Source organism: Salmo trutta, chromosome 5 (assembly GCF_901001165.1).
Source record: "Salmo trutta chromosome 5, fSalTru1.1, whole genome shotgun sequence".
Taxonomy (NCBI): Eukaryota; Metazoa; Chordata; class Actinopteri; order Salmoniformes; family Salmonidae; genus Salmo; species Salmo trutta.
The window spans coordinates 26,355,757-26,379,456 of NC_042961.1; the positions used below are offsets into that span (position 1 = coordinate 26,355,757).

Consider the following 23,700-nt stretch of genomic DNA (forward strand, 5'->3'; position numbering starts at 1 on the left):
TGATGAAACAAAAATAGAACTGTTTGGCCATGATGACCATCGTTTATGTTTGGTGGAAAAAGGGGGAGGCTTGCAAGCTGAAGATCACCATTCCAATCAAAAGCACGGGGGTGGCAACATCATGTTGTGGGGGTGCTTTGCTGCAGGAGGGACTGGTGCACTTCACAAAATAGATGGCATCATGAGGGAGGAAATTTATGTGGATATAATGAAACAAAATCTCAAGACATCAGTAAGGAAGTTAAAGCTTGGTCGTAAATGGGTCTTCCAAATGGACAATGACCACAAGCATACTTCCAAAGTTGTGCTAAAATGGATTAAGGACAACAAAGTCAAGGTATTGGAGTGGCCATCACAAAGCCCTGACCTCAATCCCATAGACAATTTGTGGGCAGAACTGTAAAAGCATGTGCGAGCAAGGAGGCCTACAAACCTGACTCAGTTACACCAGCTCTGTCAGGAGGAATAGGCCAAAATTCATCCAATTTATTGTGGGAAGCTTGTGGAAGGCTACCTGAAATGTTTGACCCAGGTTAAAAAAATGTAAAGGCAATGCTACCAAATACTAATTGAGTGTATGCAAACTTCTGACCCACTGGGAATGTGATGAAAGAAATAAAAGCTGAAATAAATCATTCTCTCTACTATTATTCAGACATTTCACATTCTTAAAATAAAGTGGTGATCCTAACTGACCTAAGACAAGGAATTTTTACTTGGATTAAATGTCAGGAATTGCGAAAAACTGAGTTTACATGTATTTGGCTAAGGTGTCTGTAAACTTCTGACTTCAAATGTATGTACAGTATTTTTTATGAGAAGGGTTGCCGAGGCAAGGCATAGTTATTTGAGTTGATGTGGGTAGCTCATCTTGGGTCAAACACAGCAAGTGATGGGATATGAGTAAATTAGCCAGACAGACTTACTATCTTAATATGCGTTGACTTACATTCCATATGGTCATAATTATGGCAATATATTTTTATGTTCATTGACCTGACAGTAATAGTTTACATGAACGAAGAGAGCATGGCTGTGCATGGAAGAAAAGTGGCTCACAATCATGTGTTTTTCAGGAATATTTGAGTAAAATGTTTCTTTGATTTGAACAGCTCTCGTACCATGTTTTCAGTGTGCGTGCGCGTATGTTTCTTCTTGTGTCTAGCTGAGAGAGGGGGGACGTTTGTGCGTGCGAAGTACGGATGTGTGTGTAGGGGCTGTGCTCGCCAGTGTGTGTGTGAGTCATGTTTCACATTAGTATTTCTCCGGAGGTCAGGTTAGGCGTTGCACCTCCACGGTTTAACTTCAAAGTTCACTCAATTCTCCCCCCACCCCGCATCCCATTCTACTGGGTGAGCGATACGCTCCCGTATCAAAGGTAAAAACTAATCTGGCAGTGAAATTCCTCTTTTCGCATCCAAACACTATGTGGCGGCCTGCCTGCCTGCCAGCCTGCCTTATGTCATAATGAGACCCAAACATGTAAATGGGAGCAGGATGAGATGGAGCAGCCACTTAGGCCTAAATGGCTGCAGGTAGCAGAGCTGTCAGGGTGTGAAATGGGATTGGCCTTGTTGTCATGCAATCCATAATCAAAAAATGGAAAAGAAGATTGCAGAGGAAGGGAGGGAGGGTGGGAAATGGGAAAGCATAGGGGGTCGGAATGGTGTGAGGCAGAAGTTTCTCAGCCATGAACGTACACTCCCGTAGCCTACACACACACGCACACAGTAAATACACACGGACATGCTGCACGTAGGCATATGCAATAGGACACATTTAAGCACAGAAACACTTTTTTTTCTCTTTCCCTGCTCTCTTTTCTCTTCCAGACCTATCAAGTTGTGTATTGCTGCCTCACATCATTGTAGGCTAGTTATGGTCTGGCCCTGATGGGGATTCAGCAGTGTCTAGTCTTTGACAAGCTCTTCATCCGCACTAGGAAAATTCAGTCTGAAGTGTTTTGGAAACAATGTGGTTTTTATGATGATCGTAATAGAGTCATCAGAGCTCTAACATTACATTACAGTGCTTTTGTTATGGGCCGGCGGCACTCGGATGCCATTGGAGGCCTCTGTTGGTTCAGGAGACCGAGAAACAAATGTGTTGAACAGGAATAGACAAGAGGAAGTCTCTCTGGTGAGCTTTCTGATTGCACTAGCTGAGTTATTGTTAAAGGGACATTTTAGCACTTTTTACTTTTTAACATCATATTCATTATCTCCAGCAGCATACCAGTCTTCTAATGTGAAAATGCCACCTCCCTGGCTGGAAACTCATTGTATTTTTTGAAAATCACAGTTTAAAAAAAAGCATTCCTCCCAATGACATCATAGCGACAGATTTTCGAAATACCTTTTCTTCATTTCCTTTTCAGTGTAGAACATAGAAATATGCAGTTATCACATGATATATGGGCATGGTAAACATCGGTTGCACCTCCGTCACTCGGTCGCGTCGTTGCCATTGTTATCAACGTTCTACAGATGCCGCAGCATATTGATGTCTGACTGATCGTAAATGCCAAGTCTTTTCTAAACGGCGGCTAATGACTATTTTGTCAAATTTACACTTAGTGGCCTGGAAATACATTGCTAAAGTAGACAAATCATTTGTAGAAAACAACTTTGACATCATGATGTTGTCAAGTTTACGAAGTAGAAAAATGGAATTAGTTGCCAGAATCTTGCAGTATCCCTTTAACCTGTGGAGTGTTATTGTTATTCTTTGTTGGGCACTTTAGAAGAAAATTGCAGTTTTGTGTACAGTGTATCAACCAGCGAGGGAGGAGATTGATGTTGTCCATATTCTCTCTAAGTGTTGAGCAGCATGTGGTCTCAGAAGGCATAAGGAACGTGTGTGTGTGTGTGTGTGTGTGTGTGTGTGTGTGTGTGTGTGTGTGTGTGTGTGTGTGTGTGTGTGTGTGTGTGTGTGTGTGTGTGTGTGTGTGTGCGTGTGTGTGCAGAGACCATACAGAGCTAGCTCCATTGAGACTGCTGTGTAGTAAAGAGGGGATGAGTCACCCTCCTCTCACTCTCAGCCCCAGACAGCGCCCACCAGCCAGCTCTCCACCGCGCAGGCCACCATGTGAATGTGCCAATAGATTATCCTCTTAGAAAAGCACTGCCTTTTTCAAGTATAGATGTTATCATAGTCTGATAAGGTATTCAACAGATAATGTGGGTTCTATGTATATAGACTGAGAGCCAAGCTTGGTTGGTGAAATGTGGAAGTCATCTTATTTCGTCATTAAGACGCGGTTCAGGTTGTTTCATTTGTTCATTTAGGTAAGGAACTCTCAACCTACAGCCATTCCTTCAACATCCTTTAGTTGTAATCATGGTTGAGTAACTTTATGTAATGCTGAACAGTGAGTGGGCCCTGCCGCAGGCACGCACGCACGCACGCACACACGCACACACACACACGCACACACGTACACACGCACACACACACAGGGGCCAAGGTCACTCCACAAAGCACTTAGTATAGGTCACTTAAGCTCATAGCTTCAAGTCTATTAAGAAAAGAGACTACAGTAACTAGAGTGATACAGTATACACTAAGTGTACAAAACATTCCTAATACCTTCCTAAGATTGAGTTGCCCCCTTTTGCCTTCAGAACCGCCTCAATTCGTCGGGGCATGGACTTTACAAGGTGTCAAAAGGCATTCCACAGGTTTGCTGGCCCATGTTGACTCCAATGCTTCCTACAGTTGTGTCAAGTTGGCTGGATGTCCTTAAGGTGGTGGATCATTCTTGATGCACACGGGAAACTATTGAGCGTGAAAAACCCAGCAGCGTTGCAGTTCTTGACACACTCAAACCGGTGCACCTGGCACCTACTACCATACCCTGTTCAAAGGCACTCTAATATTTTAATATCCCCCTCTGAATGGCACACACACAATCCATGTCTCAATTGTCTCAAGGCTTACAAATCCTTCTTTAACCTGTTTCCTCCCCTTCATCTACGCTGAATGGAGTGGATTTAACAAGTGACACCAATAAGGGATCATAGCTTTCACCCGGATTCACCTGGTCAGTCTGTCTCAGAGCTGTTCATAATGTTTTGTACACTCAGTGTAATTCAGATACACAGCAAATGTTACTTCCTTTTAATCTAAGGCCGAGGAAGAGACTCTGGGGACATGATGTTAACCGTATCCTTTGATGTGTAAGTAGAGGAATAAAGCACAAATTATACACAGGGCCCTTAAATAACGATGTCTGGAGGGACGTTTCACTGTATTCCAAATGAGACACATCATCTCGTAATGGTCCATAATATGATGTGTTTGTATTTGATTGAACTTGATTTCATTACAAAAAACAACAGTGTGTTTTATGTGCAGGTCTCTGTCAACAGCTTGATCCTATCTGTCTTATTCCGTCTCCGAGGTTATAAGAGAATTCGGGCTCACAACCATAGTGAAACGTTGTAGAAATACATGTCGCATAATGGTTTTCGGGAACGTCGCCTGTTGGTCACCTTTCGCTGTTCGTCTACACCTGTTGTTTACGAAGCATGTGACAAATAAAATGTGATTTGTCCAGGGAGGGAGTTTGACTGGCCTGCTCCCCTGAGTGTTATTGGGTGGTTGTAGATGGGTTTGATTTACACACTTTCCAGTTCCGTTCCAGAACGGCTGCTCAGGGATGATAAAGCATGGTGCTGGATAGAGCCGTGAGCCGTATGCGTGTGTGTGTGTGAGGGGAAAAAGAACAAGGGAGAGTTATTGAGCGCATGCGCTTCAGTTTGACCATAATCCTTCAATCTTTATGAAAATAAATATCGGTATACTGACACCATCATAGCACAGCACGTCCCAGACCCCCACTGACTCCATGATCTCTCAACGTTCAATGTAACTGGGATCTTTTGAGATTATGGATTGGATTGGGCCTGGTTTAATTAACACTAGTAATCTGATTTTCGGGGATGGTGGGGGAGAGCGCGTGTCGTGTGGATTAAATGTGTAGCGACAACACAGACACGGGATAAAGAGGCTGTTTGGCTGCAGAGGGGAAAGGGACAATGGAGCGTGCTTAGACGGAACATGGCGGCTAATCCAGAATAAGTTTAGCCGGCCTGGGCACGGTAATACTGTGGCTCAGTCTGTAGCGAATTGTGCTGTCAGGGCCGGGACAGGGGCCCCGCTAAACACACTAATAATGTCCACACAGGCAGCCAGGCAACACTCACTGATGTAATACGATAGTAATAATGATAATAATAGCTGTGAGTGGTCTGGATGGAAGAATCCTATTGGAAACTGGCTGGCTGCTGTCCTTATCTGACGCTGGGAGAAGGGCTGGGTTGGGAAGAATACGTGAGGAATGGGAATTGTTCAGAGCCTGGTGCTACAAGGTATTGCAAGGAGACATCACTCAGTATCACTGCTATGTGAACAATTACGGATATAATGTATTCACCCCTCAGGCAAACTACAGTGAGGGAAAAAAGTATTTGATCCCCTGCTGATTTTGTACTTTTGCCCACTGACAAAGAAATGATCAGTCTATAATTTTAATGGTAGGTTTATTTGAACAGTGAGAGACAGAATAACAACAAAAAAATCCTGAAAAACACATGTCAAAAAAATGTTATAAAATTATTTGCATTTTAATGAGGGAAATAAGTGTTTGACCCCTCTGCAAAACATGACTTAGTACTTGGTGGCAAAACCCTTGTTGGGAATCACAGAGGTTTCTTGTAGTTGGCCACCAGGTTTGCACACATCTCCGGAGGGATTTTGTCCCACTCCTCTTTGCAGATCTTCTCCAAGTCATTAAAGGTTTCGAGGCTGACGTTTGGCAACTCGAACCTTCAGCTCCGTCCACAGATTTTCTATGGGATTAAGGCCTGGAGACTGGCTAGGCCACTCCAGGACCTTAATGTGCTTCTTCTTGAGCCACTCCTTTGTTGCCTTGGCCAGGTGTTTTGGGTCATTGTCATGCTGGAATACCCATCCACGACCCATTTTCAATGCCATGGCTGAGGGAAGGAGGTTCTCACCCAAGATTTGACGGTACATGGCCCCGTCCATCGTCCCTTTGATGCGGTGAAGTTGTCCTGTCCCCTTAGCAGAAAAACACCCCCAAAGCATGTTTCCACCTCCATGTTTGACGGTGGGGATGGGGTTCTTGGTGTCATAGGCAGCATTCCTCCTCCTCCAAACACGGCGAGTTGAGTTGATGCCAAAGAGCTCCATTTTGGTCTCATCTGACCACAACACTTTCACCCAGTTGTCCTCTGAATCATTCAGATGTTCATTGGCAAACTTCTGATGGGCATGTATATGTGCTTTCTTGAGCAGGGGGACCTTGTGGGCGCTGCAGGATTTCAGTCCTTCACGGCGTAGTGTGTTACCAATTGTTTTCTTGGTGACTATGGTCCCAGCTGCCTTGAGATCATTGACAAGATCCTCCTGTGTAGTTCTGGACTGATTCCTCACCGTTCTCATGATCATTGCAACTCCACGAGGTGAGATCTTGCATGGAGCCCCAGGCCGAGGGATATTGACAGTTCTTTTGTGTTTCTTCCATTTGCGAATAATCGCACCAACTGTTGTCACCTTCTCACCAAGCTGCTTGGCGATGGTCTTGTAGCCCATCCCAGCCTTGTGTAGGTTTACAATCTTGTCCCTGACATCCTTGGAGAGCTCTTTGGTCTTGGCCATGGTAGAGAGTTTGGAATCTGATTGATTGATTGCTTCTGTGGACAGGTGTCTTTTATACAGGTAACAAACTGAGATTAGGAGCACTCCCTTTAAGAGTGTGCTCCTAATCTCAGCTCGTTACCTGTATAAAAGACACCTGGGAGCCAGAAATCTTTCTGATTGAGAGGGGATCAAATACTTATTTCCCTCATTAAAATGCAAATCAATTTATAACATTTTTGACATGCGTTTTTCTCTATATTTTTGTTGTTATTCTGTCTCTCACTGTTCAAATAAAGCTACAATTAAAATTATAGACTAGTCACTTCTTTGTCAGTGGGCAAACGTACAAAATCAGCAGGGGATCAAATTCTTTTTTCCCTCACTGTATGATGGTTATGGATATTGCATTATATGTCTGTTAAGCAACTACACTCTTAGAAAAATACAGAAAAGGGTTTCAGAAGGGTTTTTTGGCTGTTGTCACCGGCGTCAAAATGAGTAGACCAAGGTGCAGCGTGGAATATGTTAATCTTGTAGTTTAATGCAAAAATGAACACTTTACAAATTAAACAAAAATGACAGCCGACAGTTCTGTCAGGTACTTACAACTAAACAGAAAGCAACTACCCACAACACCCAAAGGAAAAACAGGCTGCCTAAGTATGGTTCCTAATCAGAGACAACGATAGACAGCTGCCTCTGGTTAGGAACCATACTCGGCCCAACACAAAGAAATACAAAACATAGAATGCCCACCCCACACCCTGACCTAACCACAAAGAGAAACAAACCCTCTCTCTCAGGTCAGGGCGTGACAGCTGTCTCCATAGGAAAACCCTTTTTGGTTCAAGGTAGAACCCTTTTGGGTTCCATGTAGAACTCTATAGAAAGGGTCTTTTTCTCCATTTCCTGGGACGTTGATTTTTGACTAATGGGATCATTCGGTTGTGAGATGAAGTTGATGCGCCAGTATTTGGCATCAATCACTCTGCAGTCTTTGTTCTCCTGGCCACTGTATGAGAGGTCTGTATCTCCCTGCATCTCCCCAGGCAACACAGTCTCACAATCAATTTGTGCATATATGCACATAATGCATTTCAGCAAATTTCGTGTGTTTTTGTGCGTTTTGGTGTGGCTTAATTCGTGAGAAAAGACACAGATTTTATGTGCTTCTTAATTTGTGCGAAAAGACACAAATGTAACCAGTAGGCTACACACAAGCCTTTGCAACAACCATATAGACGCGATAGTTTATATTTCATTTATGTTCTTCTTAATGGCTAATTCAACGTTCTGAATATACAGAAATGTTGTCTTTGTTTAACCATGTTTTAAAATGTGTCGTTGTATGCCTATATGTACTGTTTTAGACTTGCTGAACAGAATTTTTGAGAAAAGACGCACATTTACGTGCGACTTAATTCGTGGGAAAATTTGTTTTATTAATGCCAGTGCTGTTTTCTGTGCTTGATTTCGCTTAATACTTTGGATACTGGTGCCCTTGTAATCAGAAGGCCTTTTTGTCATGTAGGCAACAGTACACGATTTTCTTAATAACCCATTTCATATTTCGTGGAGCCTAAATCACACAATTATCTTCATAATGCATGTATTACATGTTAAACAGGTTAATGTTAAATAATGAATTATGTTGGCTTACACTTATGGCACTTTCAAGGCCTTTCCATTATGAATATTACGGTCGTGTCACTCATGTTATATACTTAGGCTACTGTAACGCGTTCAACCAGTTAGGAAGTCAGAAATGTCAGTTTCCTAGTACCGACTAGCTTTTGAAGTCTGAACAATTCTTAAACCAATAAAAATTCTGTTCAGCAAGTCTAAAACAGTACATATAGGCATACAACGACACATTTTAAAACATGGTTAAACAAAGACAACATTTCTGTATATTCATAACGTTGAATTAGCCATTAAGAAGAACAAAAATGAAATATAAACTATCGCGTCTATATGGTTGTTGCAAAGGCTTGTGTGTAGCCTACTGGTTAAATTTGTGTCTTTTCGCACGAATTAAGAAGCACATCAAATTTGTGTCTTTTCTCGCGAATGAAGCCACACCAAAACGCACAAAAACGCACAAAATTTGCTGAAATACATTATGTGCATATATGCATGAATTGATTGTGAGACTGTGTTGCCCCAGGAGTTTTAACACTGGGACTGGCAACGCTGAGAACTATTTGTTCAAAGCAGGCGGTCATGCGCCCTGCAGTGTGATTCACCATTTTTCTCGGTCTGGTGAAAGTGACATCTCCCTCCCCCCCCCCCCACTCCTCCTCCATCTTGCCCTTCTTCTTTACTTCTAACCCTCCATACATTGCACCTTTTTCCTCTCCTCTCTTCCACCTCTCCATGCTTTTTTCTCTTCTCTTCATCACCCTCCTCCCCCCTCCCCTTCCCTTCCCTTTCCTACCCTCCCCTTTTCCCCTCCTCTCCTCTGAGCCCCTTCCTACCGTTTGACCCGAGCCAGTCAGGTGACTGTTGGTGTTCCTCCAGTCACCTCACCCCACAGCGGTAAATCCAGTCCTGGGCAGCCCCGTGAGCTAAAGTCCCCTCCCGCAGCGCCATTTCTCAGATACTAGGACTGCTCCTGGAGTTATGGGGATACTCTCAGCAGGCTATATGTGGATAGGGTATAAAGATTTAGTTGGGTATATATGGATTCTACTTAGCAGGAGGCTCCTTGAATCCAATATGAGGGCATTTGACGAGTAGTTTTGATTGGTTCGGTCAGTCAAGTGGTAAATGGTTGAATATGGTGTAAAGGCTCAGGGGCTAAAAGGCAGAGCTACAGTAGTCTCAGTTATCATTATAGCCTCAGTGATGATGATCTAGTGATGTTGATATGTCCCATGAGACACTTTGGCCCAGAGAACTTGCCCTTCTCTGTACTTTTAACCACTCTGGACGGATAAATAAAGGTCCTGTCATTTCAGATTGTCATTACTATAGCTGAGAATTGTAGTTGTACTCAGCAATCAGCCCTCCCTCTCCTTTTGCCTCATTCCCTCTCTTTTCCTTGCCCTCTCACGCTCTCTCCCCCTCCTTCCACATACAAATTCTCTATCTCGCTCTCTATTTCACCCTCATCTTCTCTCTCCTTCTCTTCAGCTTCCTCTCCATCTCTCTCTCTCTCACTCTCCCTGCTATCCCTCTGCCTCTCTCAGTTCAGGCTCCATTGAACTGACTGGTGATGTTCTGAGTGGTCGTCTCTCCCTGTCACACTGTTATATATCTGTAAGAGATCCAGATTCGCCTCTGGCCACAGCCCTCTTACCCTCCAGCCCTGACTATTAGTGTTCGGGCACACAGGACAGCAGGGTCACGGTCCCCCACAGGCCTCTAGCGGCCCCTACCGGTCCCTGTGTGAGCCTGTGGGTTAGCTGGTCAGGGAAGTGGTGATAGAGAAGGACAGCTGTGTAGAATACACTCCCGGCCTTGAACACAGACGGGGGTATCATAGAGATACAGAGCTACAGAGCCAACCCTGTTCACTCCCATACCATGTCTCTCCTATCTGTACCTCAGCAGTGGTGCCCGTTCAGTTCTACGGATGCCAGATCAATGGAGCTAACTTTCATGTGTCTTGATGGAAGGGATGGGAAAACATTGGTCCTAACCTCCTATTCACCTCACTACTGGTTTCAACTGCCCCATGCAGTTATACTAATGATCACAGTACAGCCAAACCAATGGAGCTAGGCTAGCTTTCTTATTTCTTGACGGATATGATGTGGAAGAACACGCGTTTACCCAACCCAGAAAGAGGAGCAAACCATTCCCAGAGAATGATGTACATAGTTGTCACGATGATGTGTGCGTTCTCAGTGTGACGTGACAGCAAGGTAACGCTTCTGTGTGAGCCCTGTAAAGGGCAATATATGCTTCCAGATGTGTAGCACAGATGCAGCGTCATGTTGAAGTTTTCCTAATGAGCGTCTGCTACTCTAGTAGCATGACATTAAGAGAGAGAGAGAGAGTCATGCTGATTCTCTCTCTCCCCGGGAGCGCGACGTGTGTTTTGCACATTCGGAGAATGGTTTGCACGACACAGGTTTTTTTGTGGACCATTGTTCATGTGGTAATGAGCATTGTGCGAGTCTGTTTTGCTTTCGGTTGCCCAGATACAGCATGCACATCAGGTCCACTTCGTTTCCTTTGCGCTTAGACTGTCATATACAGTACATTGTTTGTTTGTCGAGGTAGTATGTGAAATACGATACCATATGTCGTGTCTGACCCTGGTCTCTCTCTCTCTCTCTTCACCCCCCCCCCACTCTCTCTGCCCCCCTCCACCACTCTCTCCCCCGCTGTCTCGTTGTCTCTCTTCTCCGTGACCATTTTTCTCTCAATTCAAAGCATTGAGTAGAATTGCATAATCTTATATCCTCTCTCTCTCTCTCTCTCTCTCTCTCTCTCTCTCTCTCTCTCTCTCTCTCTCTCTCTCTCTCTCTCTCTCTCTCTCTCTCTCTCTCTCTCTCTCCTATAGGATCTGAAGAAGGTGCTTTCTTTCCCCCCGTACCCTGGGGAGTTTCTGCACCCGGTCGTGTATGCCTGCACGGCCGTTATGTTACTCTGCCTCTTCGCCTCCATCATCACCTATATCGTGCACCACAGGTAAAAACCCTTGGAATACTGTGTGTGCGGTGGGGGGGCGCGAAAGGGAGGGGGATACGTGTCTGTCTGCGTGCATGTGTACAGTATGTGTGCGTCTGTGTCTTTAGTTCTGTGTCGAAAGGATTTGAAGTGAGTTCTCATCTTCAGTTAACTAACCACGCTTGGTAAAAACACACACACACATCCAGGTCATGTATCCATCACAACACACAACACACCGCCTCTCCCTTTTTGGGATTTTTTTTCTTTCTTCATTTTCCTCCGTCATGCTCCTGGGTTGTGAGTCAGCCGCTGTGGGCCTAACTCAGACATCTGAAGTGGAGGATTGATGTGTGCGCGCGTGTGTCTCAGTGCGGTTTAGAGGGATGTGTGCGCGTGCCAAACTACCGCTACTCCATAATGTCCAGACCACCTCAGTCACCTCTCTCCGTATGGTCTTTGAATCCCTGAGGGCTGTGCTATATGTCCGCTCGTCTAGTCGTCCCCTACTGATGATCCAGTGTGGTCTCCAGGCAACCTGGATAGCTTGTTATTTGTTCGGGCCTCATTTTCCCTTTTGAGTCTTTGTTAGTCACTCCCGAGCAGTGGAATAAGCGACTGAATGTGACGAGCATTCATTCCTTCTGTACTTTCACTGTGCTGAGAATAAAAGACCAAAAAGAAAGTTGTTTCATGTCCCTGAAACGACAGATGAAATAAACAAGACCTTTTTTGATACTTCCTTTGGTTCTGATGGGAAGTAGATAGGTGTAATGGGTCACGAAGATCTATGAGCAAATGTAAGTTTGGCGTCAGTATGAGGCAACTCTGAGAAAGAGAGGGAAAAGAGATATTGACAAAATCAAGGGCAATAGACGGGTTGGTTGCTCAGCAACCAAACCGACGCGTGTGCAGCTGTGGGGCAACAGACGGGGTTGGCTTAGACTGTTGACAACACGCAAACGACATTTCGTCTCCGATGTTTATCGAAAACATAAATACATTTGTACAATGAGCACTTGTTGTCTCTCAAATACATGGTTACAGTTGTTGCTTAACTAGCTAGCGAATTTTCTGTCACATTAGCATTGACATAAAATCAGTCGAAACGCCTCAAAACAAGATATGGTATTAAGAACAAGTTGAAACGAGTCACGTGCAATTCCCCACATTGGCAGTTTCTTGTCATTGTTGGTAGCTATCTGTGCACGTTGTTTTCATGACGTTGTCACCTAACCCCATCTATAAGGGTAGATGGATGATGAAGACGGGTTAACTGCAGTCTGGGAGGAGTGATGTGGTCGGCGGCGGCTCCACGACTGCGGTCGGGAGACACCCTGTTCTCAGAGGGAACGAGCCATCGTCTCAAAGCTGCAGCAGGAGTACAACACTACAACACCTCGCCTCCCTCCACGTCCAAAGGCATAACAACATAGCCACGCCGTGTCTTCCTTACTGTAGAAATGCTCTAAGGGCGACATTCTGAATTGAGATCCATGCACACCAGTCTCCCATTGATGTCAGTGAACGATTTACGCGGAAGTCTTGAGTTGTGAACGCAGATCTCAAATCAGAAAAATGTCCTGAATGTGTAGAAACAACTTCACTGACTGTCATAACGTCAGTGTATCCCAAGCAAGGGGAGTGTGTAGTGTAGCACCACTGAATAGTGCAGCTGGTGAGCTTACACAAGTGCTAATTCCACAGGGGGCGAAGTTCACCCTTCAAAACGTTCCCTCCCCTCGGCCAAGGAGAACAAGTAAGGGGTCAGTTTTGCCACACGTACTGTGGAAGTCATTTCAGCGGTTTTTATTTATTTTTATTTATTTGACCGTTATTTTACCAGGTAAGTTGACTGAGAGCACATTCTCATTTACAGCAACGACCTGGGGAATAGTTTCAGGGGAGAGGAGGGGGGGATGAATGAGCCAATTGTAAGCTGGGGATGATTAGGTGGCCGTGATGGTATGAGGGCCAGATTGGGAATTTAGCCAGGACACCGGTGTTAACACCCCTACTCTTACGATAAGTGCAATGGGATCTTTAATGACCTCAGAGAGTCAGGACACCCGTTTAACGTCCCACTGAAGGGAAGTGACTCTCATAACGTTAGTGTATTTCAAACAAAGCGAGTGTGTATTGACTGAATAGTGACGCTGGTGAGCCTATTAGCAAGGGTTTTATTCCATTCGGACTCCAAGTTCACCCTTGAGAATATCCCCTCAAGCCAAGGAGAACAAGTGAGAGGTCAGTTTAGCCACATGCTTTCCCGGGGGAACAAGGAAGTGGAGGGGTTCCAGGTGAATGCACTTGATCCAATAAGAGCCCATAGACAAGCACTGGGAGGCAGACAGAGGCTACAGTGATTTATGGCCGTCTCCTGGAGCCTCCTGATTGTAGTTTAGCACATAAAAAGCAGCTCTTCCTCTCCTCTTTGGCACATAACACTGCACACTAACTCAGACACGCCTCACAGGATACTGCTGCTCTCTCTATTTCCCTCTCTCTCTGTCTGTCTCTCTCATTATCACTTGTTTTCACTAATTCTCTCTCTGGCCTCTCTCTCTGGTCTCCGGTCTCCCTCTCCCTGGTCTCTCTTTCTCTCTCTCTTTCAATCTTGCGCTCTCGCTCTCTTTCTCTCGACAGAGGTTGCTTTCCTATACATGTCTTCCCCCTGGTGTATAATGGCACTGGTGAAAATGATGAGGATAATGCTGATTTAGCATACTGGATAGATAGTTTATTTTACCTGGATACTGCATCCGGATTGGCTAACCCACATAGTCTTAGTATTTTTTCCAACAGCTGGACACAGAGTGGCAATATAGGTTAAGTGCCATGCCTAAGGGTCTCTCTCTCTCTCTTTTTTCAGAATGGCATGGCTCCCAAGTTTTTATATTTATTCTCGGTAATACTAATTACCCCCCTCGAAGACATTCTTTAAAAAAGTATACTCGGTCATAACAGACTTTATATGGGCAAATAAAACTCTTCGAATAAAAAGGAAGGTTTTACAACTTCCTGAGTCTGAGGGTGGTTTTAACCTTATATCAACTCACCACCCAAGTCAAATCCAATTTTATTGGTCTCATACACATATTAGCAGATGTTATTGAGGGTGAAGTGAAACGCTTGTGATCCTAGCTCCACCAGTGCAGTAGTATCTAACAGTGCAGTAGTATCTAACGGTGCAGTAGTATCTAAAAACGATTCACAACAATACACACAATCTAGAAATATATAAATATTACATTGAGCAATGTCGGAGTGGCATTGGCTAAAATACGGTGGAATAGAATACAGTATATACATATGATATGAGTAAAGCAGTATGTAAACATTATTAAAGTGACTTGTGTTCCATCATGGGCTTTTACTTACGACATATAGTTAAATGCCGTAAAGAGGAACAATGGGTACATATTTAAGCTGCACGTGCTCATCCCCAGAATCTTTCTACGTGTCTATTTTCAAAAGATGAAGCTAAGAGCATGAACCACTTCATAGTTAAGAACGCTATAAAAAAATATGGAAGACATTGAAACGTATTCTACAAGAACCAATATCACTCCCTAAAAACACAAACCTATGAACAATCCTTCTGTAGTTTATTTTTATTTTTAGAATTGACCAATAAATTGGTTCACATGGAAAACTAAAGGCATAGATTACTTGGTAGTAGGATATACATGTATTTCCATGACAGAATGTATATTTTCACATGCATGCAAGTTTCATATGAAAAAAATGTCTATTTGAATGTCTATCAGAGCAATCTTGAGGAATTCCTATTTGAGTCAGAAAAGGATGTTCATATGACAGGTTAGATATACAAAACCTTGCAGAGAGCCTATCCAACTGACAACTATTGGAACCAAGACATAAAAATAACTGATATTGGCACACGATGGAGGGAATGTTGGAACATAACTAACGTAAATAACATAACTACAGTTAACAAAAATGTACGATTAATCCAGTATAAACACATGTATAGAATGTATTCCACGAGACAAAATTCACAAATTGTACAGCACAACCGCGGAGTCATGTCTTAAGTGTAAAACTAACAATGACTCAGTAATCCATGCCTTCTGGGAATGCTTTAAAGTCCAAACGTCAAGGTCGGAGTTAGAAAGTTGGCTGTCAGAAGTATTACAATGTAAATGTACTTTTAATCCATCTGTCTGCATATTTATTTCAAGACATGGCAAATGAGGGTGCAGAGATACCCGACCGGTTGGACAACACTTTTCTCGTCAATCATCATAAAGAACGTATAGTTACTGCAAATCAAACAATCCTCCATTGTTAACACAATGGAAAGGTCAAGTGCTTTATTATCTAAGTGTTGAAAGTGCGTGGGCGACAGAGAGACACAAAATGGTGCTGTTTGAGGCCATGTGGCAGAGAGTGACCTTCACCTCATCCCGTTATTACTATTTTCTCATCCATCTATCTTCTGTTCTTCCCTGTATATGATCTGAACGATGAATTGTATGACATGGCTGTGCTTTAAAATCTGTATATTAATTTAGGGGATATGTACATTGCATTTCACAAGACTTTCACCTCATCCAAATAAAATGTTCAACATTCTCGCCATCAATCTGTAATCCATTCCCCTGATTTTCTGTGCTATTCATATTTCTTTGACTGACTGTGTGGGTTTTTCTTTTGGCAGCACAATCCGCATCAGTCGGAAGGGATGGCACATGCTCCTCAACTTCTGTTTCCACACGGCTCTGACCTTCACTGTGTTTGCCGGAGGCATCAATCGAATCAAATACCCCATCATCTGTCAAGCAGTAAGTGCACTGCCTTTTCATTTCCGCCCTCTCAAAGCGCTCCGGTGGAAATGATTATGAATGTCTATTGAGGTGCTCTGAGTGCACAGTGCAGTACGTATAGCTCTCTCTCTCTCTCTCTCTCTCTCTCTCTCTCTCTCTCTCCACAGTGTTAGACAGTACAGTCCATCCAGCTTAATTTGCCTACCTTACAGTAGATGAATGAATGCTTTATCTACCTAGCTGTCTTCCTGTGTGTTTCCTATTGACGTATTGGCTGCCAGTACATATCCTGTGATGAAAGCCAGGTTGCCTGTCCCTCCAGGGGTTTCCCGACCCGGCCCCCAGGGGCTTTTTACCCGGCAGTTTGTTGTCCTAATGAGGGTGTTGTTTTGCCGTCGTCTCAAGGGGAGTAGGAGTATGGCTGCCGTTACTGATGTTGCCTACCGCTTGGCTCTCTCTTCCTCCGTAGGTGGCACCTCCGTCTCTTAGCCTGAGGCTGTGAACGAGAAAAAGAAATACAGAGAGAGAGAGAGAGAGAGAGAAAGGGAAAGAGAGAGCGAGTGAGGGAGAGAGAAAGGTGGAGAGAGAGACACAGGCACCAGTAAGCTCTGCGGGACGTGGCTGGTTACGAGGCCTGTATGCCTGTGTGGGTTAGCTAACGGGTCACAGGAGTGCTTTCTTTCCTGCCGGGAGCGTTAACGCTTAGCTCTGAGATGTTAGAAAATAGAAGAGATGTGTCAATGTGAGAGGATCCTGCCATACGTACTGTTTTTAGGGCAGAGCCTGGAGGCAGCGAGGGGAAGGATAGCATTGGGGTGGCTAATTGGTGGTGCATGTCAAGACCTGAGGTGTATTTTGAGTCCTTACTTAAAGATAAAGCAGCTGGTTGGAGACATCAGGGAAGAGATGTTTCAGCTTTTAAATAGAGATGCTTACCTCTTAGTCAATCATTGGCTTAACTGATACTTGTGTGAAAGGGTTATCATGGTTGTTGGGGAGTTTTGATTTCAGGGTTAGCGATAGACTCAATCTTGTCTTGACAAAATAAGGAGTAAGAAAACCAGACTCGGGTATGCATGCCCATTGTTGTTTTGGGGAGATTGATAGGAAGACGTTACGAAGATGGATAATGGTTGATGTGGAGTTAAAACGTCAGCGTTTGCGATAGACTCAAATGTGTCTTGACAAAATAAGGAGTATGAAGACCAGGCACATGGCTACGTTTTGGGAGATTGACAGCTAGATGATACTGTAGGTTTGAAAGAGAGTTTGATACGTCCGTTTGAACACGTCATCTTCCCTCTGCGATCTCTCCTCAGCATGTGGGCATTTAGCTGGCTTTTCTCTCTTTCTACCTTTCAGTTGAGGTTTCAAAGGCTTCATACTCATCCTCTATTTCTATCTATTCGTCTCTGTTCGGAACCAAGTCCGTCAGTGGACCCGGGACACCCGGGCTGCTGCCTCGCCCTCCTGTCACCAACAGTTTAGACATCTTCTTGTTCTGAAACGCAATCAGTCCACCTCAACGTGGAGCTAAACACATCGATCACTGTAGCTCACTGTAGCTCACGGAAGCCAACAGTGCCTGGCATGCCTTGGCTGCCTGTCAGGAGGCTTGGCTCGACAGAGAGACGGCTAGCTAGGCTAGGCGCCTCTGGTTCATGCCGCGCCCGTCAAGCAAGCGTCGACAACTACATTGTGACACAGTTCAGCCGGTGTCGCGGCATGAAACTCCACCCCCCCCTATCGACCCACCTGCTCCCCCACTGCGTAATGGCACATGATTAAGGCCCAATTAGCATATTCCCCGTCAGATTTGCCGTCCACATGGATGCATTAGCAACGTGTGTTCTGAGTGACATGCAGACATCTTGCCGAGATGCCACAGCTTGAGAGATGCCTGTAAAGCATAGGAAATCTTGATTGTACTCACACATGTGTAGATATTACCCCTCTCACAATGTCATTATCACCGCAGGTGTGTTCTGCACAGTGTCTCTGGTGCTCCTTACCACTGGCTATTTATCTGATTGAATCACGTTGCCTAATGTAGAAGCACTGCATTTTTAATGGGTAACTCGGCATTGCTGTGGGATCATTTGGGCCCGGTTTGTCTCCCCTCCTCTCAATGGGTTTCAGGCTGTTCCCCTGTTCCCAGCAGTGGGGACAGTGTCTGGGATGATTACATGGCTGATTGCTAGAGGAGCTGGTAGTAAGGATATGTGTGATCACAAACACCTCTCCACCCTCCTCCGTCCCTCCACCCTCCGCCCTCCGCCCTGCCTGCAGATGGATCCCACTCAAGCCCAGCATGGTGCTACCTCCCTGGGGGAGCTGTTACACACCACCCCCTCTGACAGGCAAACTTCAAGGAGCTCTGGAACCGTCTCTGGCAGCCTCTCTCGGCACTTCAAGCACTTGCAAACCCCCTTCCTCTGCAAACCTCCCCCCATCTCTCTTTCTCCCTCTACATCTCCTTCTTCTCTCTCGTTTCCTTCCTCCAACCCACTCCTCGCTGTCAATTTGCATTCTCTAATGTTAGTGATCTCCTACTTATAAGCCACACTGCGACAGTAATACTGACCCTAACCCAGACTCACTCAATTATACTCCACACTGACAGACCCAATCATTCCTCTGTGATTCAAACATACCACCCTTTCATACCACTCCTTGTGACAGTGACAGACAGTAGCTAAAGACTATACCACTGCAAAGTTATACTGGGTCACTCTCCCTCCCTCCCCTGACCATTCCACGCTGTGTGCATCAGTCTACTCTATATGTGTGTGTGTGTGTGTGTGTGTGTGTGTGTGTGTGTGTGTGTGTGTGTGTGTGTGTGTGCGCGCGTGCATGCGTCTTTGTGTGTGTGTGTGTGTGTATGTCAATGGAGGCTCCACAGAGGAGGAAGGGGAGGACCATCCTACTCAGTGAATTTCATAAAAATAAATATAGTGAAACATTAAACATATCTATTTATATATGATCTGAATGTTATCCAGTTATATATTCACGTCACCAAATAACTGATCGGTTTTTTTCTGTGTGTGTGTGTGTGTGTGTGTGTACGAGAGATTGATTTGATCCCTTTTGAGTTTTCTGTAGCTGATATTGCTTGTCGTGAATGTGCTGTTCATATCTTCTTGAGGTCAAGGACTAGTTCAGTGTGTGGCAATACGACTCACCCCCTGAAGACCTTTTTACTTGGGTTCCATTCCATCCTACGTTAGTGGTTGTTTGTCCAGTCAGCCAGCGTTCCTTTCAGTCCAAAGGATGTGGGTTATAACTACACTCTTAGAAAAAAAGGTGCTATCTAGAACCTAAAAAGGTTATTCAGCTGTCCCCATAGGAGAACCCTTTTTTGGTTCCAGGTAAAACCCTTTTGGGTTGTATGTGGAACCCTTTTCACAGAGTGTAATCATTGATTGGTTGAATCACAGACCACCACCTACTCACTGGGAGCTTCTTCCACCGTTAACCAGTCTCAAGGTTATTTCAAATCAGTATCATGTCTGACTCCTGTATGGTTCCTTCAGTCCCTGTAGAGTTGGTTAAGTCTAGCAGACTGGAGCGAGTTATTTGATTGGATGCCTCTTAGTTTTGGGCCCTCTGAGCGAACTGAGGAGTGTGTTCGTGGAAAGAAGACAATGCATTTCTAATTCTGTCTTGCCTCTATTCTCGCTCTCTTTCTCCCTCGTAGCTGACTTTCTGTCTCCTGATAAAGCCTTAAAACAATGGCAGATTCCCATTCAAGCATAATTCATGAATATTGGAACAAGAGAGGATGGGATACAATGTCTGTTAGCATTGTAGACGTGACTGACATTTATATTGTGGTTTATTGTTGACGGCTCAAGGTTACTGTCCTGAGTCCTCTAATGTTATTGATGGCGGATGTGGGCGCGCGTGTGTGTGCGCGTACATGTGTGCGCGTGCTTGCGTGCACTAATGAAAAGGTCACAGTCTTCTGCTCTCGCTGCAATTGATCTTTGGAGGGGGAAAAAAAACTTGATGTTAGTGACGTTGTGAATAGCGACTTTGATGACATGCTCGTTGTGTCTGGAAAATAACTCTCTGTGAGTCAACTGGGTGTGAAGAAGTGGGCGTGAGAGGGACATGAAGAATGTGAAGATGAGAGCGGGACATGACGCGAAGATACATACAGCGAGTGACCCATGTCTGTCTGTGTCTCCTGGTGCAGGTTGGCATGGTGCTACACTACTCGTCCCTCTCCACCATGCTGTGGCTGGGGGTGATGGCCCGGAACATTTACAAGCAGGTGACCAAAAAGCCCCTGCAGCCCCAGGACGGTGACCCGCCTGCCAACACCAAACAGCCCATGCTAAAGTAAGTGCAATCCCCCCCTCTGCGTGTGTGCTCGTGAGTGTGTGCACACGTGAGTATGCATGCCTCCGTGTCTAATCGTGCATCTGTGTGTGTATTTGAATTGTATATAGCTGATCGTGCTTGTTGTGAATGTGCTGTTATGAATGTGCTGTTGTGAATCTTTTTTTTTTAGGTCAAGAACCGGTTCAGTGCACAATTCTATGCTTTCTTATTTCATTTCTCTCTCTACTATACTGTATGTGTGTCCTGGAGATTGAGTAGGAATCTGTACACAATAGCATTGGCCTGCTCTCCTGCCAGTACTTATTAAATCCTCATTCTCACTAAATCCAAGCCCTGGTATCCTGCTTCTCTGTTTTTATAGGCTGCGGATGTGTACCTTTTGGTTGTAACCTTTCTGTAATATACTGTTTCTGAAACGCTGTCAGCTACAGAGAGAAAGATCATTGGGCCTGTAGTTTAGTAGGTTACGTGAAAGGAAGGATATTATAAGCAAGTCGTGCTTGGTGGATTCTGTATAAACCTTAGTTGTGTGTGTCTGTTTTCTTTTTCTCTAAAAGCATGATTACCATGTGTTTCACTTGGTTATCAGATCATTTATCAAAAGAAGCGTATATAGCGAGATTACATTCCAGACACTCCAAGCCCTATATTGCCCTATATTGTAATATTACTGTCACTGACCCCGAATGTGAACAGTTTAGCTCTTCAGTAGCTAGTGCTTCTCTTACACTTATTCATGTCAAGAGATTACATTTTGAACTTGAGTCACTCTCTGCCGTCAGGGAACAACTTTTAGTTTGAATAATTTGACTCACGTAATTTGGAATTTACTCAGATAAATACCCTAGATTGCTGGGAGCCAAGGATATTCTTTTTAATCAAACACATTTCAGTAATGGGACCTATTCAATTTAGAGACCACTATTAGTGCGGTGGAGGTGTCTGCTGCTTAGCAAATAGCTCTAAGCAGGGAGGTACAGTGCCTTCAGAAAGTATACCCCACAATGACAAAGTGAAAACGTGTTTTTAGAAATTGTCAACTGTGAGACCTTATATAGATCGGTGTGTTTCTTTCTAAATCGTTTCCAAAAAGTTTTTGCGACTGCACTTCAAAGTTCTTGAAATGTTCCGTATTGACTGACATTCATGTCTTAAAGTAATGATAGACTGTCATTTCTCTTTGTTTATTTGAGCTGTTCTTGCCATAATATGGACTTGGTCTTTTACCAAAATAAGGCTATCCTCTGTATATGACCCTTACCATGTCACAACACAACTGATTGGCTCAAATGCATTAAGATGGAAAGAAATTCCACAAATTAACTTTTTACAAGGCACACCTGTAAATTGAAATACATTCGAGGTGAAGGGTGAGAAAACCCCCCCAATTTTAATCAATTTTGAATTCAGACTGTAGCACAACAAAATGTGGAATAAGTCAAGGGGTATGAATCATTTCTGAAGGCACTGTAGGGATGGAGAAGATACCTACTGACCTCTGTCCAGGGAGCATGTGTTTATTAATATCGTCATAGGCATCGTCATGTTCATTATCACCTTTATGATAATTATTCAGCAACTTGTCATCAATATTACCTTAGAAAATGAAGGCGATGCCACGGGGGAAATTTTATTTCACAGGACTTGTTGGTTCATTGGCAGGATAACAGGTCACAGTGACTGTGCGAGGCTGGTTTGCAAACTGACATGTTAAACATTTGACAAATATTTATTTATTTATTTATATTCCAAACTCAACTATAAGGAGAGAGTCTGAGAGTCTGTGCCAAGTAGTAGGTTGCTGGTGCATTAGAGTAAAAACTATAGCGGTACTCATACTCACCCTCCCTGTTTTTGCCACTTTTTTAGTCTAAGTACCTATTGAAGATGCCCGCTCTCTCTCTCGCCTTTGCGGTAGACAGAGGGAGTTGTTTGGTTTCCATGGTGATAAATGGGTTTGGTTTGTGTTTTGGTTGAGTCCTCTAGCTGAGACTGCTTTGCTGGGAGAGAGTGGGAGAGGGAAGAGCAATATAGGAGAGAAAGAAGAGGAAATAGTGTCTATCCTGCTGAAGAAGAATGAGGAGACTTAAACAATAACCTGTTACCATAGTGCCCACCCAAGGCTCTAGTTACCTCAATGCCTGTGACCCTGCATTGAATATCAGCTTTTAGGGCTATTGGTATTTTTTGTACCTTCATTTTACCAGGGAAGACATATTCAGACCTAAGTCTCTTTTTCAAGTGTGCCCTGCACAATACAACAAAAATATACACATTATACAAAATATACATATACATTACCAGTCAAAAGTCTGGACACACCTACTCATTCCAGGGTTTTTACTATTTTCTACATTTAGAATAATTGTGAAGACATCACAACTATGAAATAACACATATGGAATCATGTAGTAACCAAAAAAAGTGTTAAATAGATACAAATATATTTTTTCTTTAAAGTAGCCACCCTTTGCCTTGATGACAGCTTTCCACACTCTTGGCATTTTGTCAACCAGCTTCATGAGGTACTGTAGCCACCTGGAATGCATTTCAATTAACAGGAGTGTCTTGTGCATTTGAGCCAGTTTGATCAGTTGTGTTGTGACAAGGTAGGGGTGGTATACAAAAGATAGTAAAAGATCAAGTCCATATTATGGCAAGAAAAGCTCAAATAAGCAAAGAGAAGCGACAGTCCTTCATTACTTTAAGACATGAAGGTCAGTCAATCCGTAAAATGTTTAAGAACTTTAAGTGCGATCGCACTTAAAGCTAAAGCGCAGCTGGGTCATGCAGCAAGACAATGATCCAAAACAGACAATCAAGTCTACATGAAAATGGCTAAAAAGCAACACATTTGAAGTTTTGGAATGGCTTAGTCAAAGTCCAGACCTAATCCTAATTGAGGTGTTGTGGCAGGACTTGAAACGAGCAGTTCATGCTTGAAAAACCACAAATGTCACTGAGTTAAAGAAGAATTCCAAAATTCCTCCACAGCGATGTGAGAGACTGATCAACAGCTACAGGAAGCATGTGGTTGCAGTCATTGCAGCTAAAGGTGACAACCAGCTATTGTGTGTAAGGGGGCAATTACTTTTTCACACAGGGGAATTGGGTGCATAACATTGTTAATTAAATAAATCAAATAATGATTTAAAAAATATATATTTGTAAACTCAGATTCCCTTTATCTAATATTAGGTTTTGGTTGAAGATCTGATAACATTCAGTATGAACAATATGCAAAACAAATGAGAAAATCAGAAAGGGGCAAATA

General features: G+C 43.8%; 1 protein-coding gene across 1 annotated transcript in view; it reads left to right on the top strand.

Moving 5' to 3' along the window:
• The window catches only part of LOC115193959 (adhesion G protein-coupled receptor A3-like), a 301,644-nt gene that overhangs the window by 251,319 nt on the left and 26,625 nt on the right, over nucleotides 1-23,700 (top strand). Inside the window, exons 15-17 of the mRNA XM_029753120.1 lie at nucleotides 11,180-11,307; nucleotides 15,971-16,094; nucleotides 20,278-20,423. Of these exons, the coding sequence (XP_029608980.1) occupies nucleotides 11,180-11,307; nucleotides 15,971-16,094; nucleotides 20,278-20,423 (398 nt within the window). The remainder of the gene's footprint in view (nucleotides 1-11,179; nucleotides 11,308-15,970; nucleotides 16,095-20,277; nucleotides 20,424-23,700) is intronic.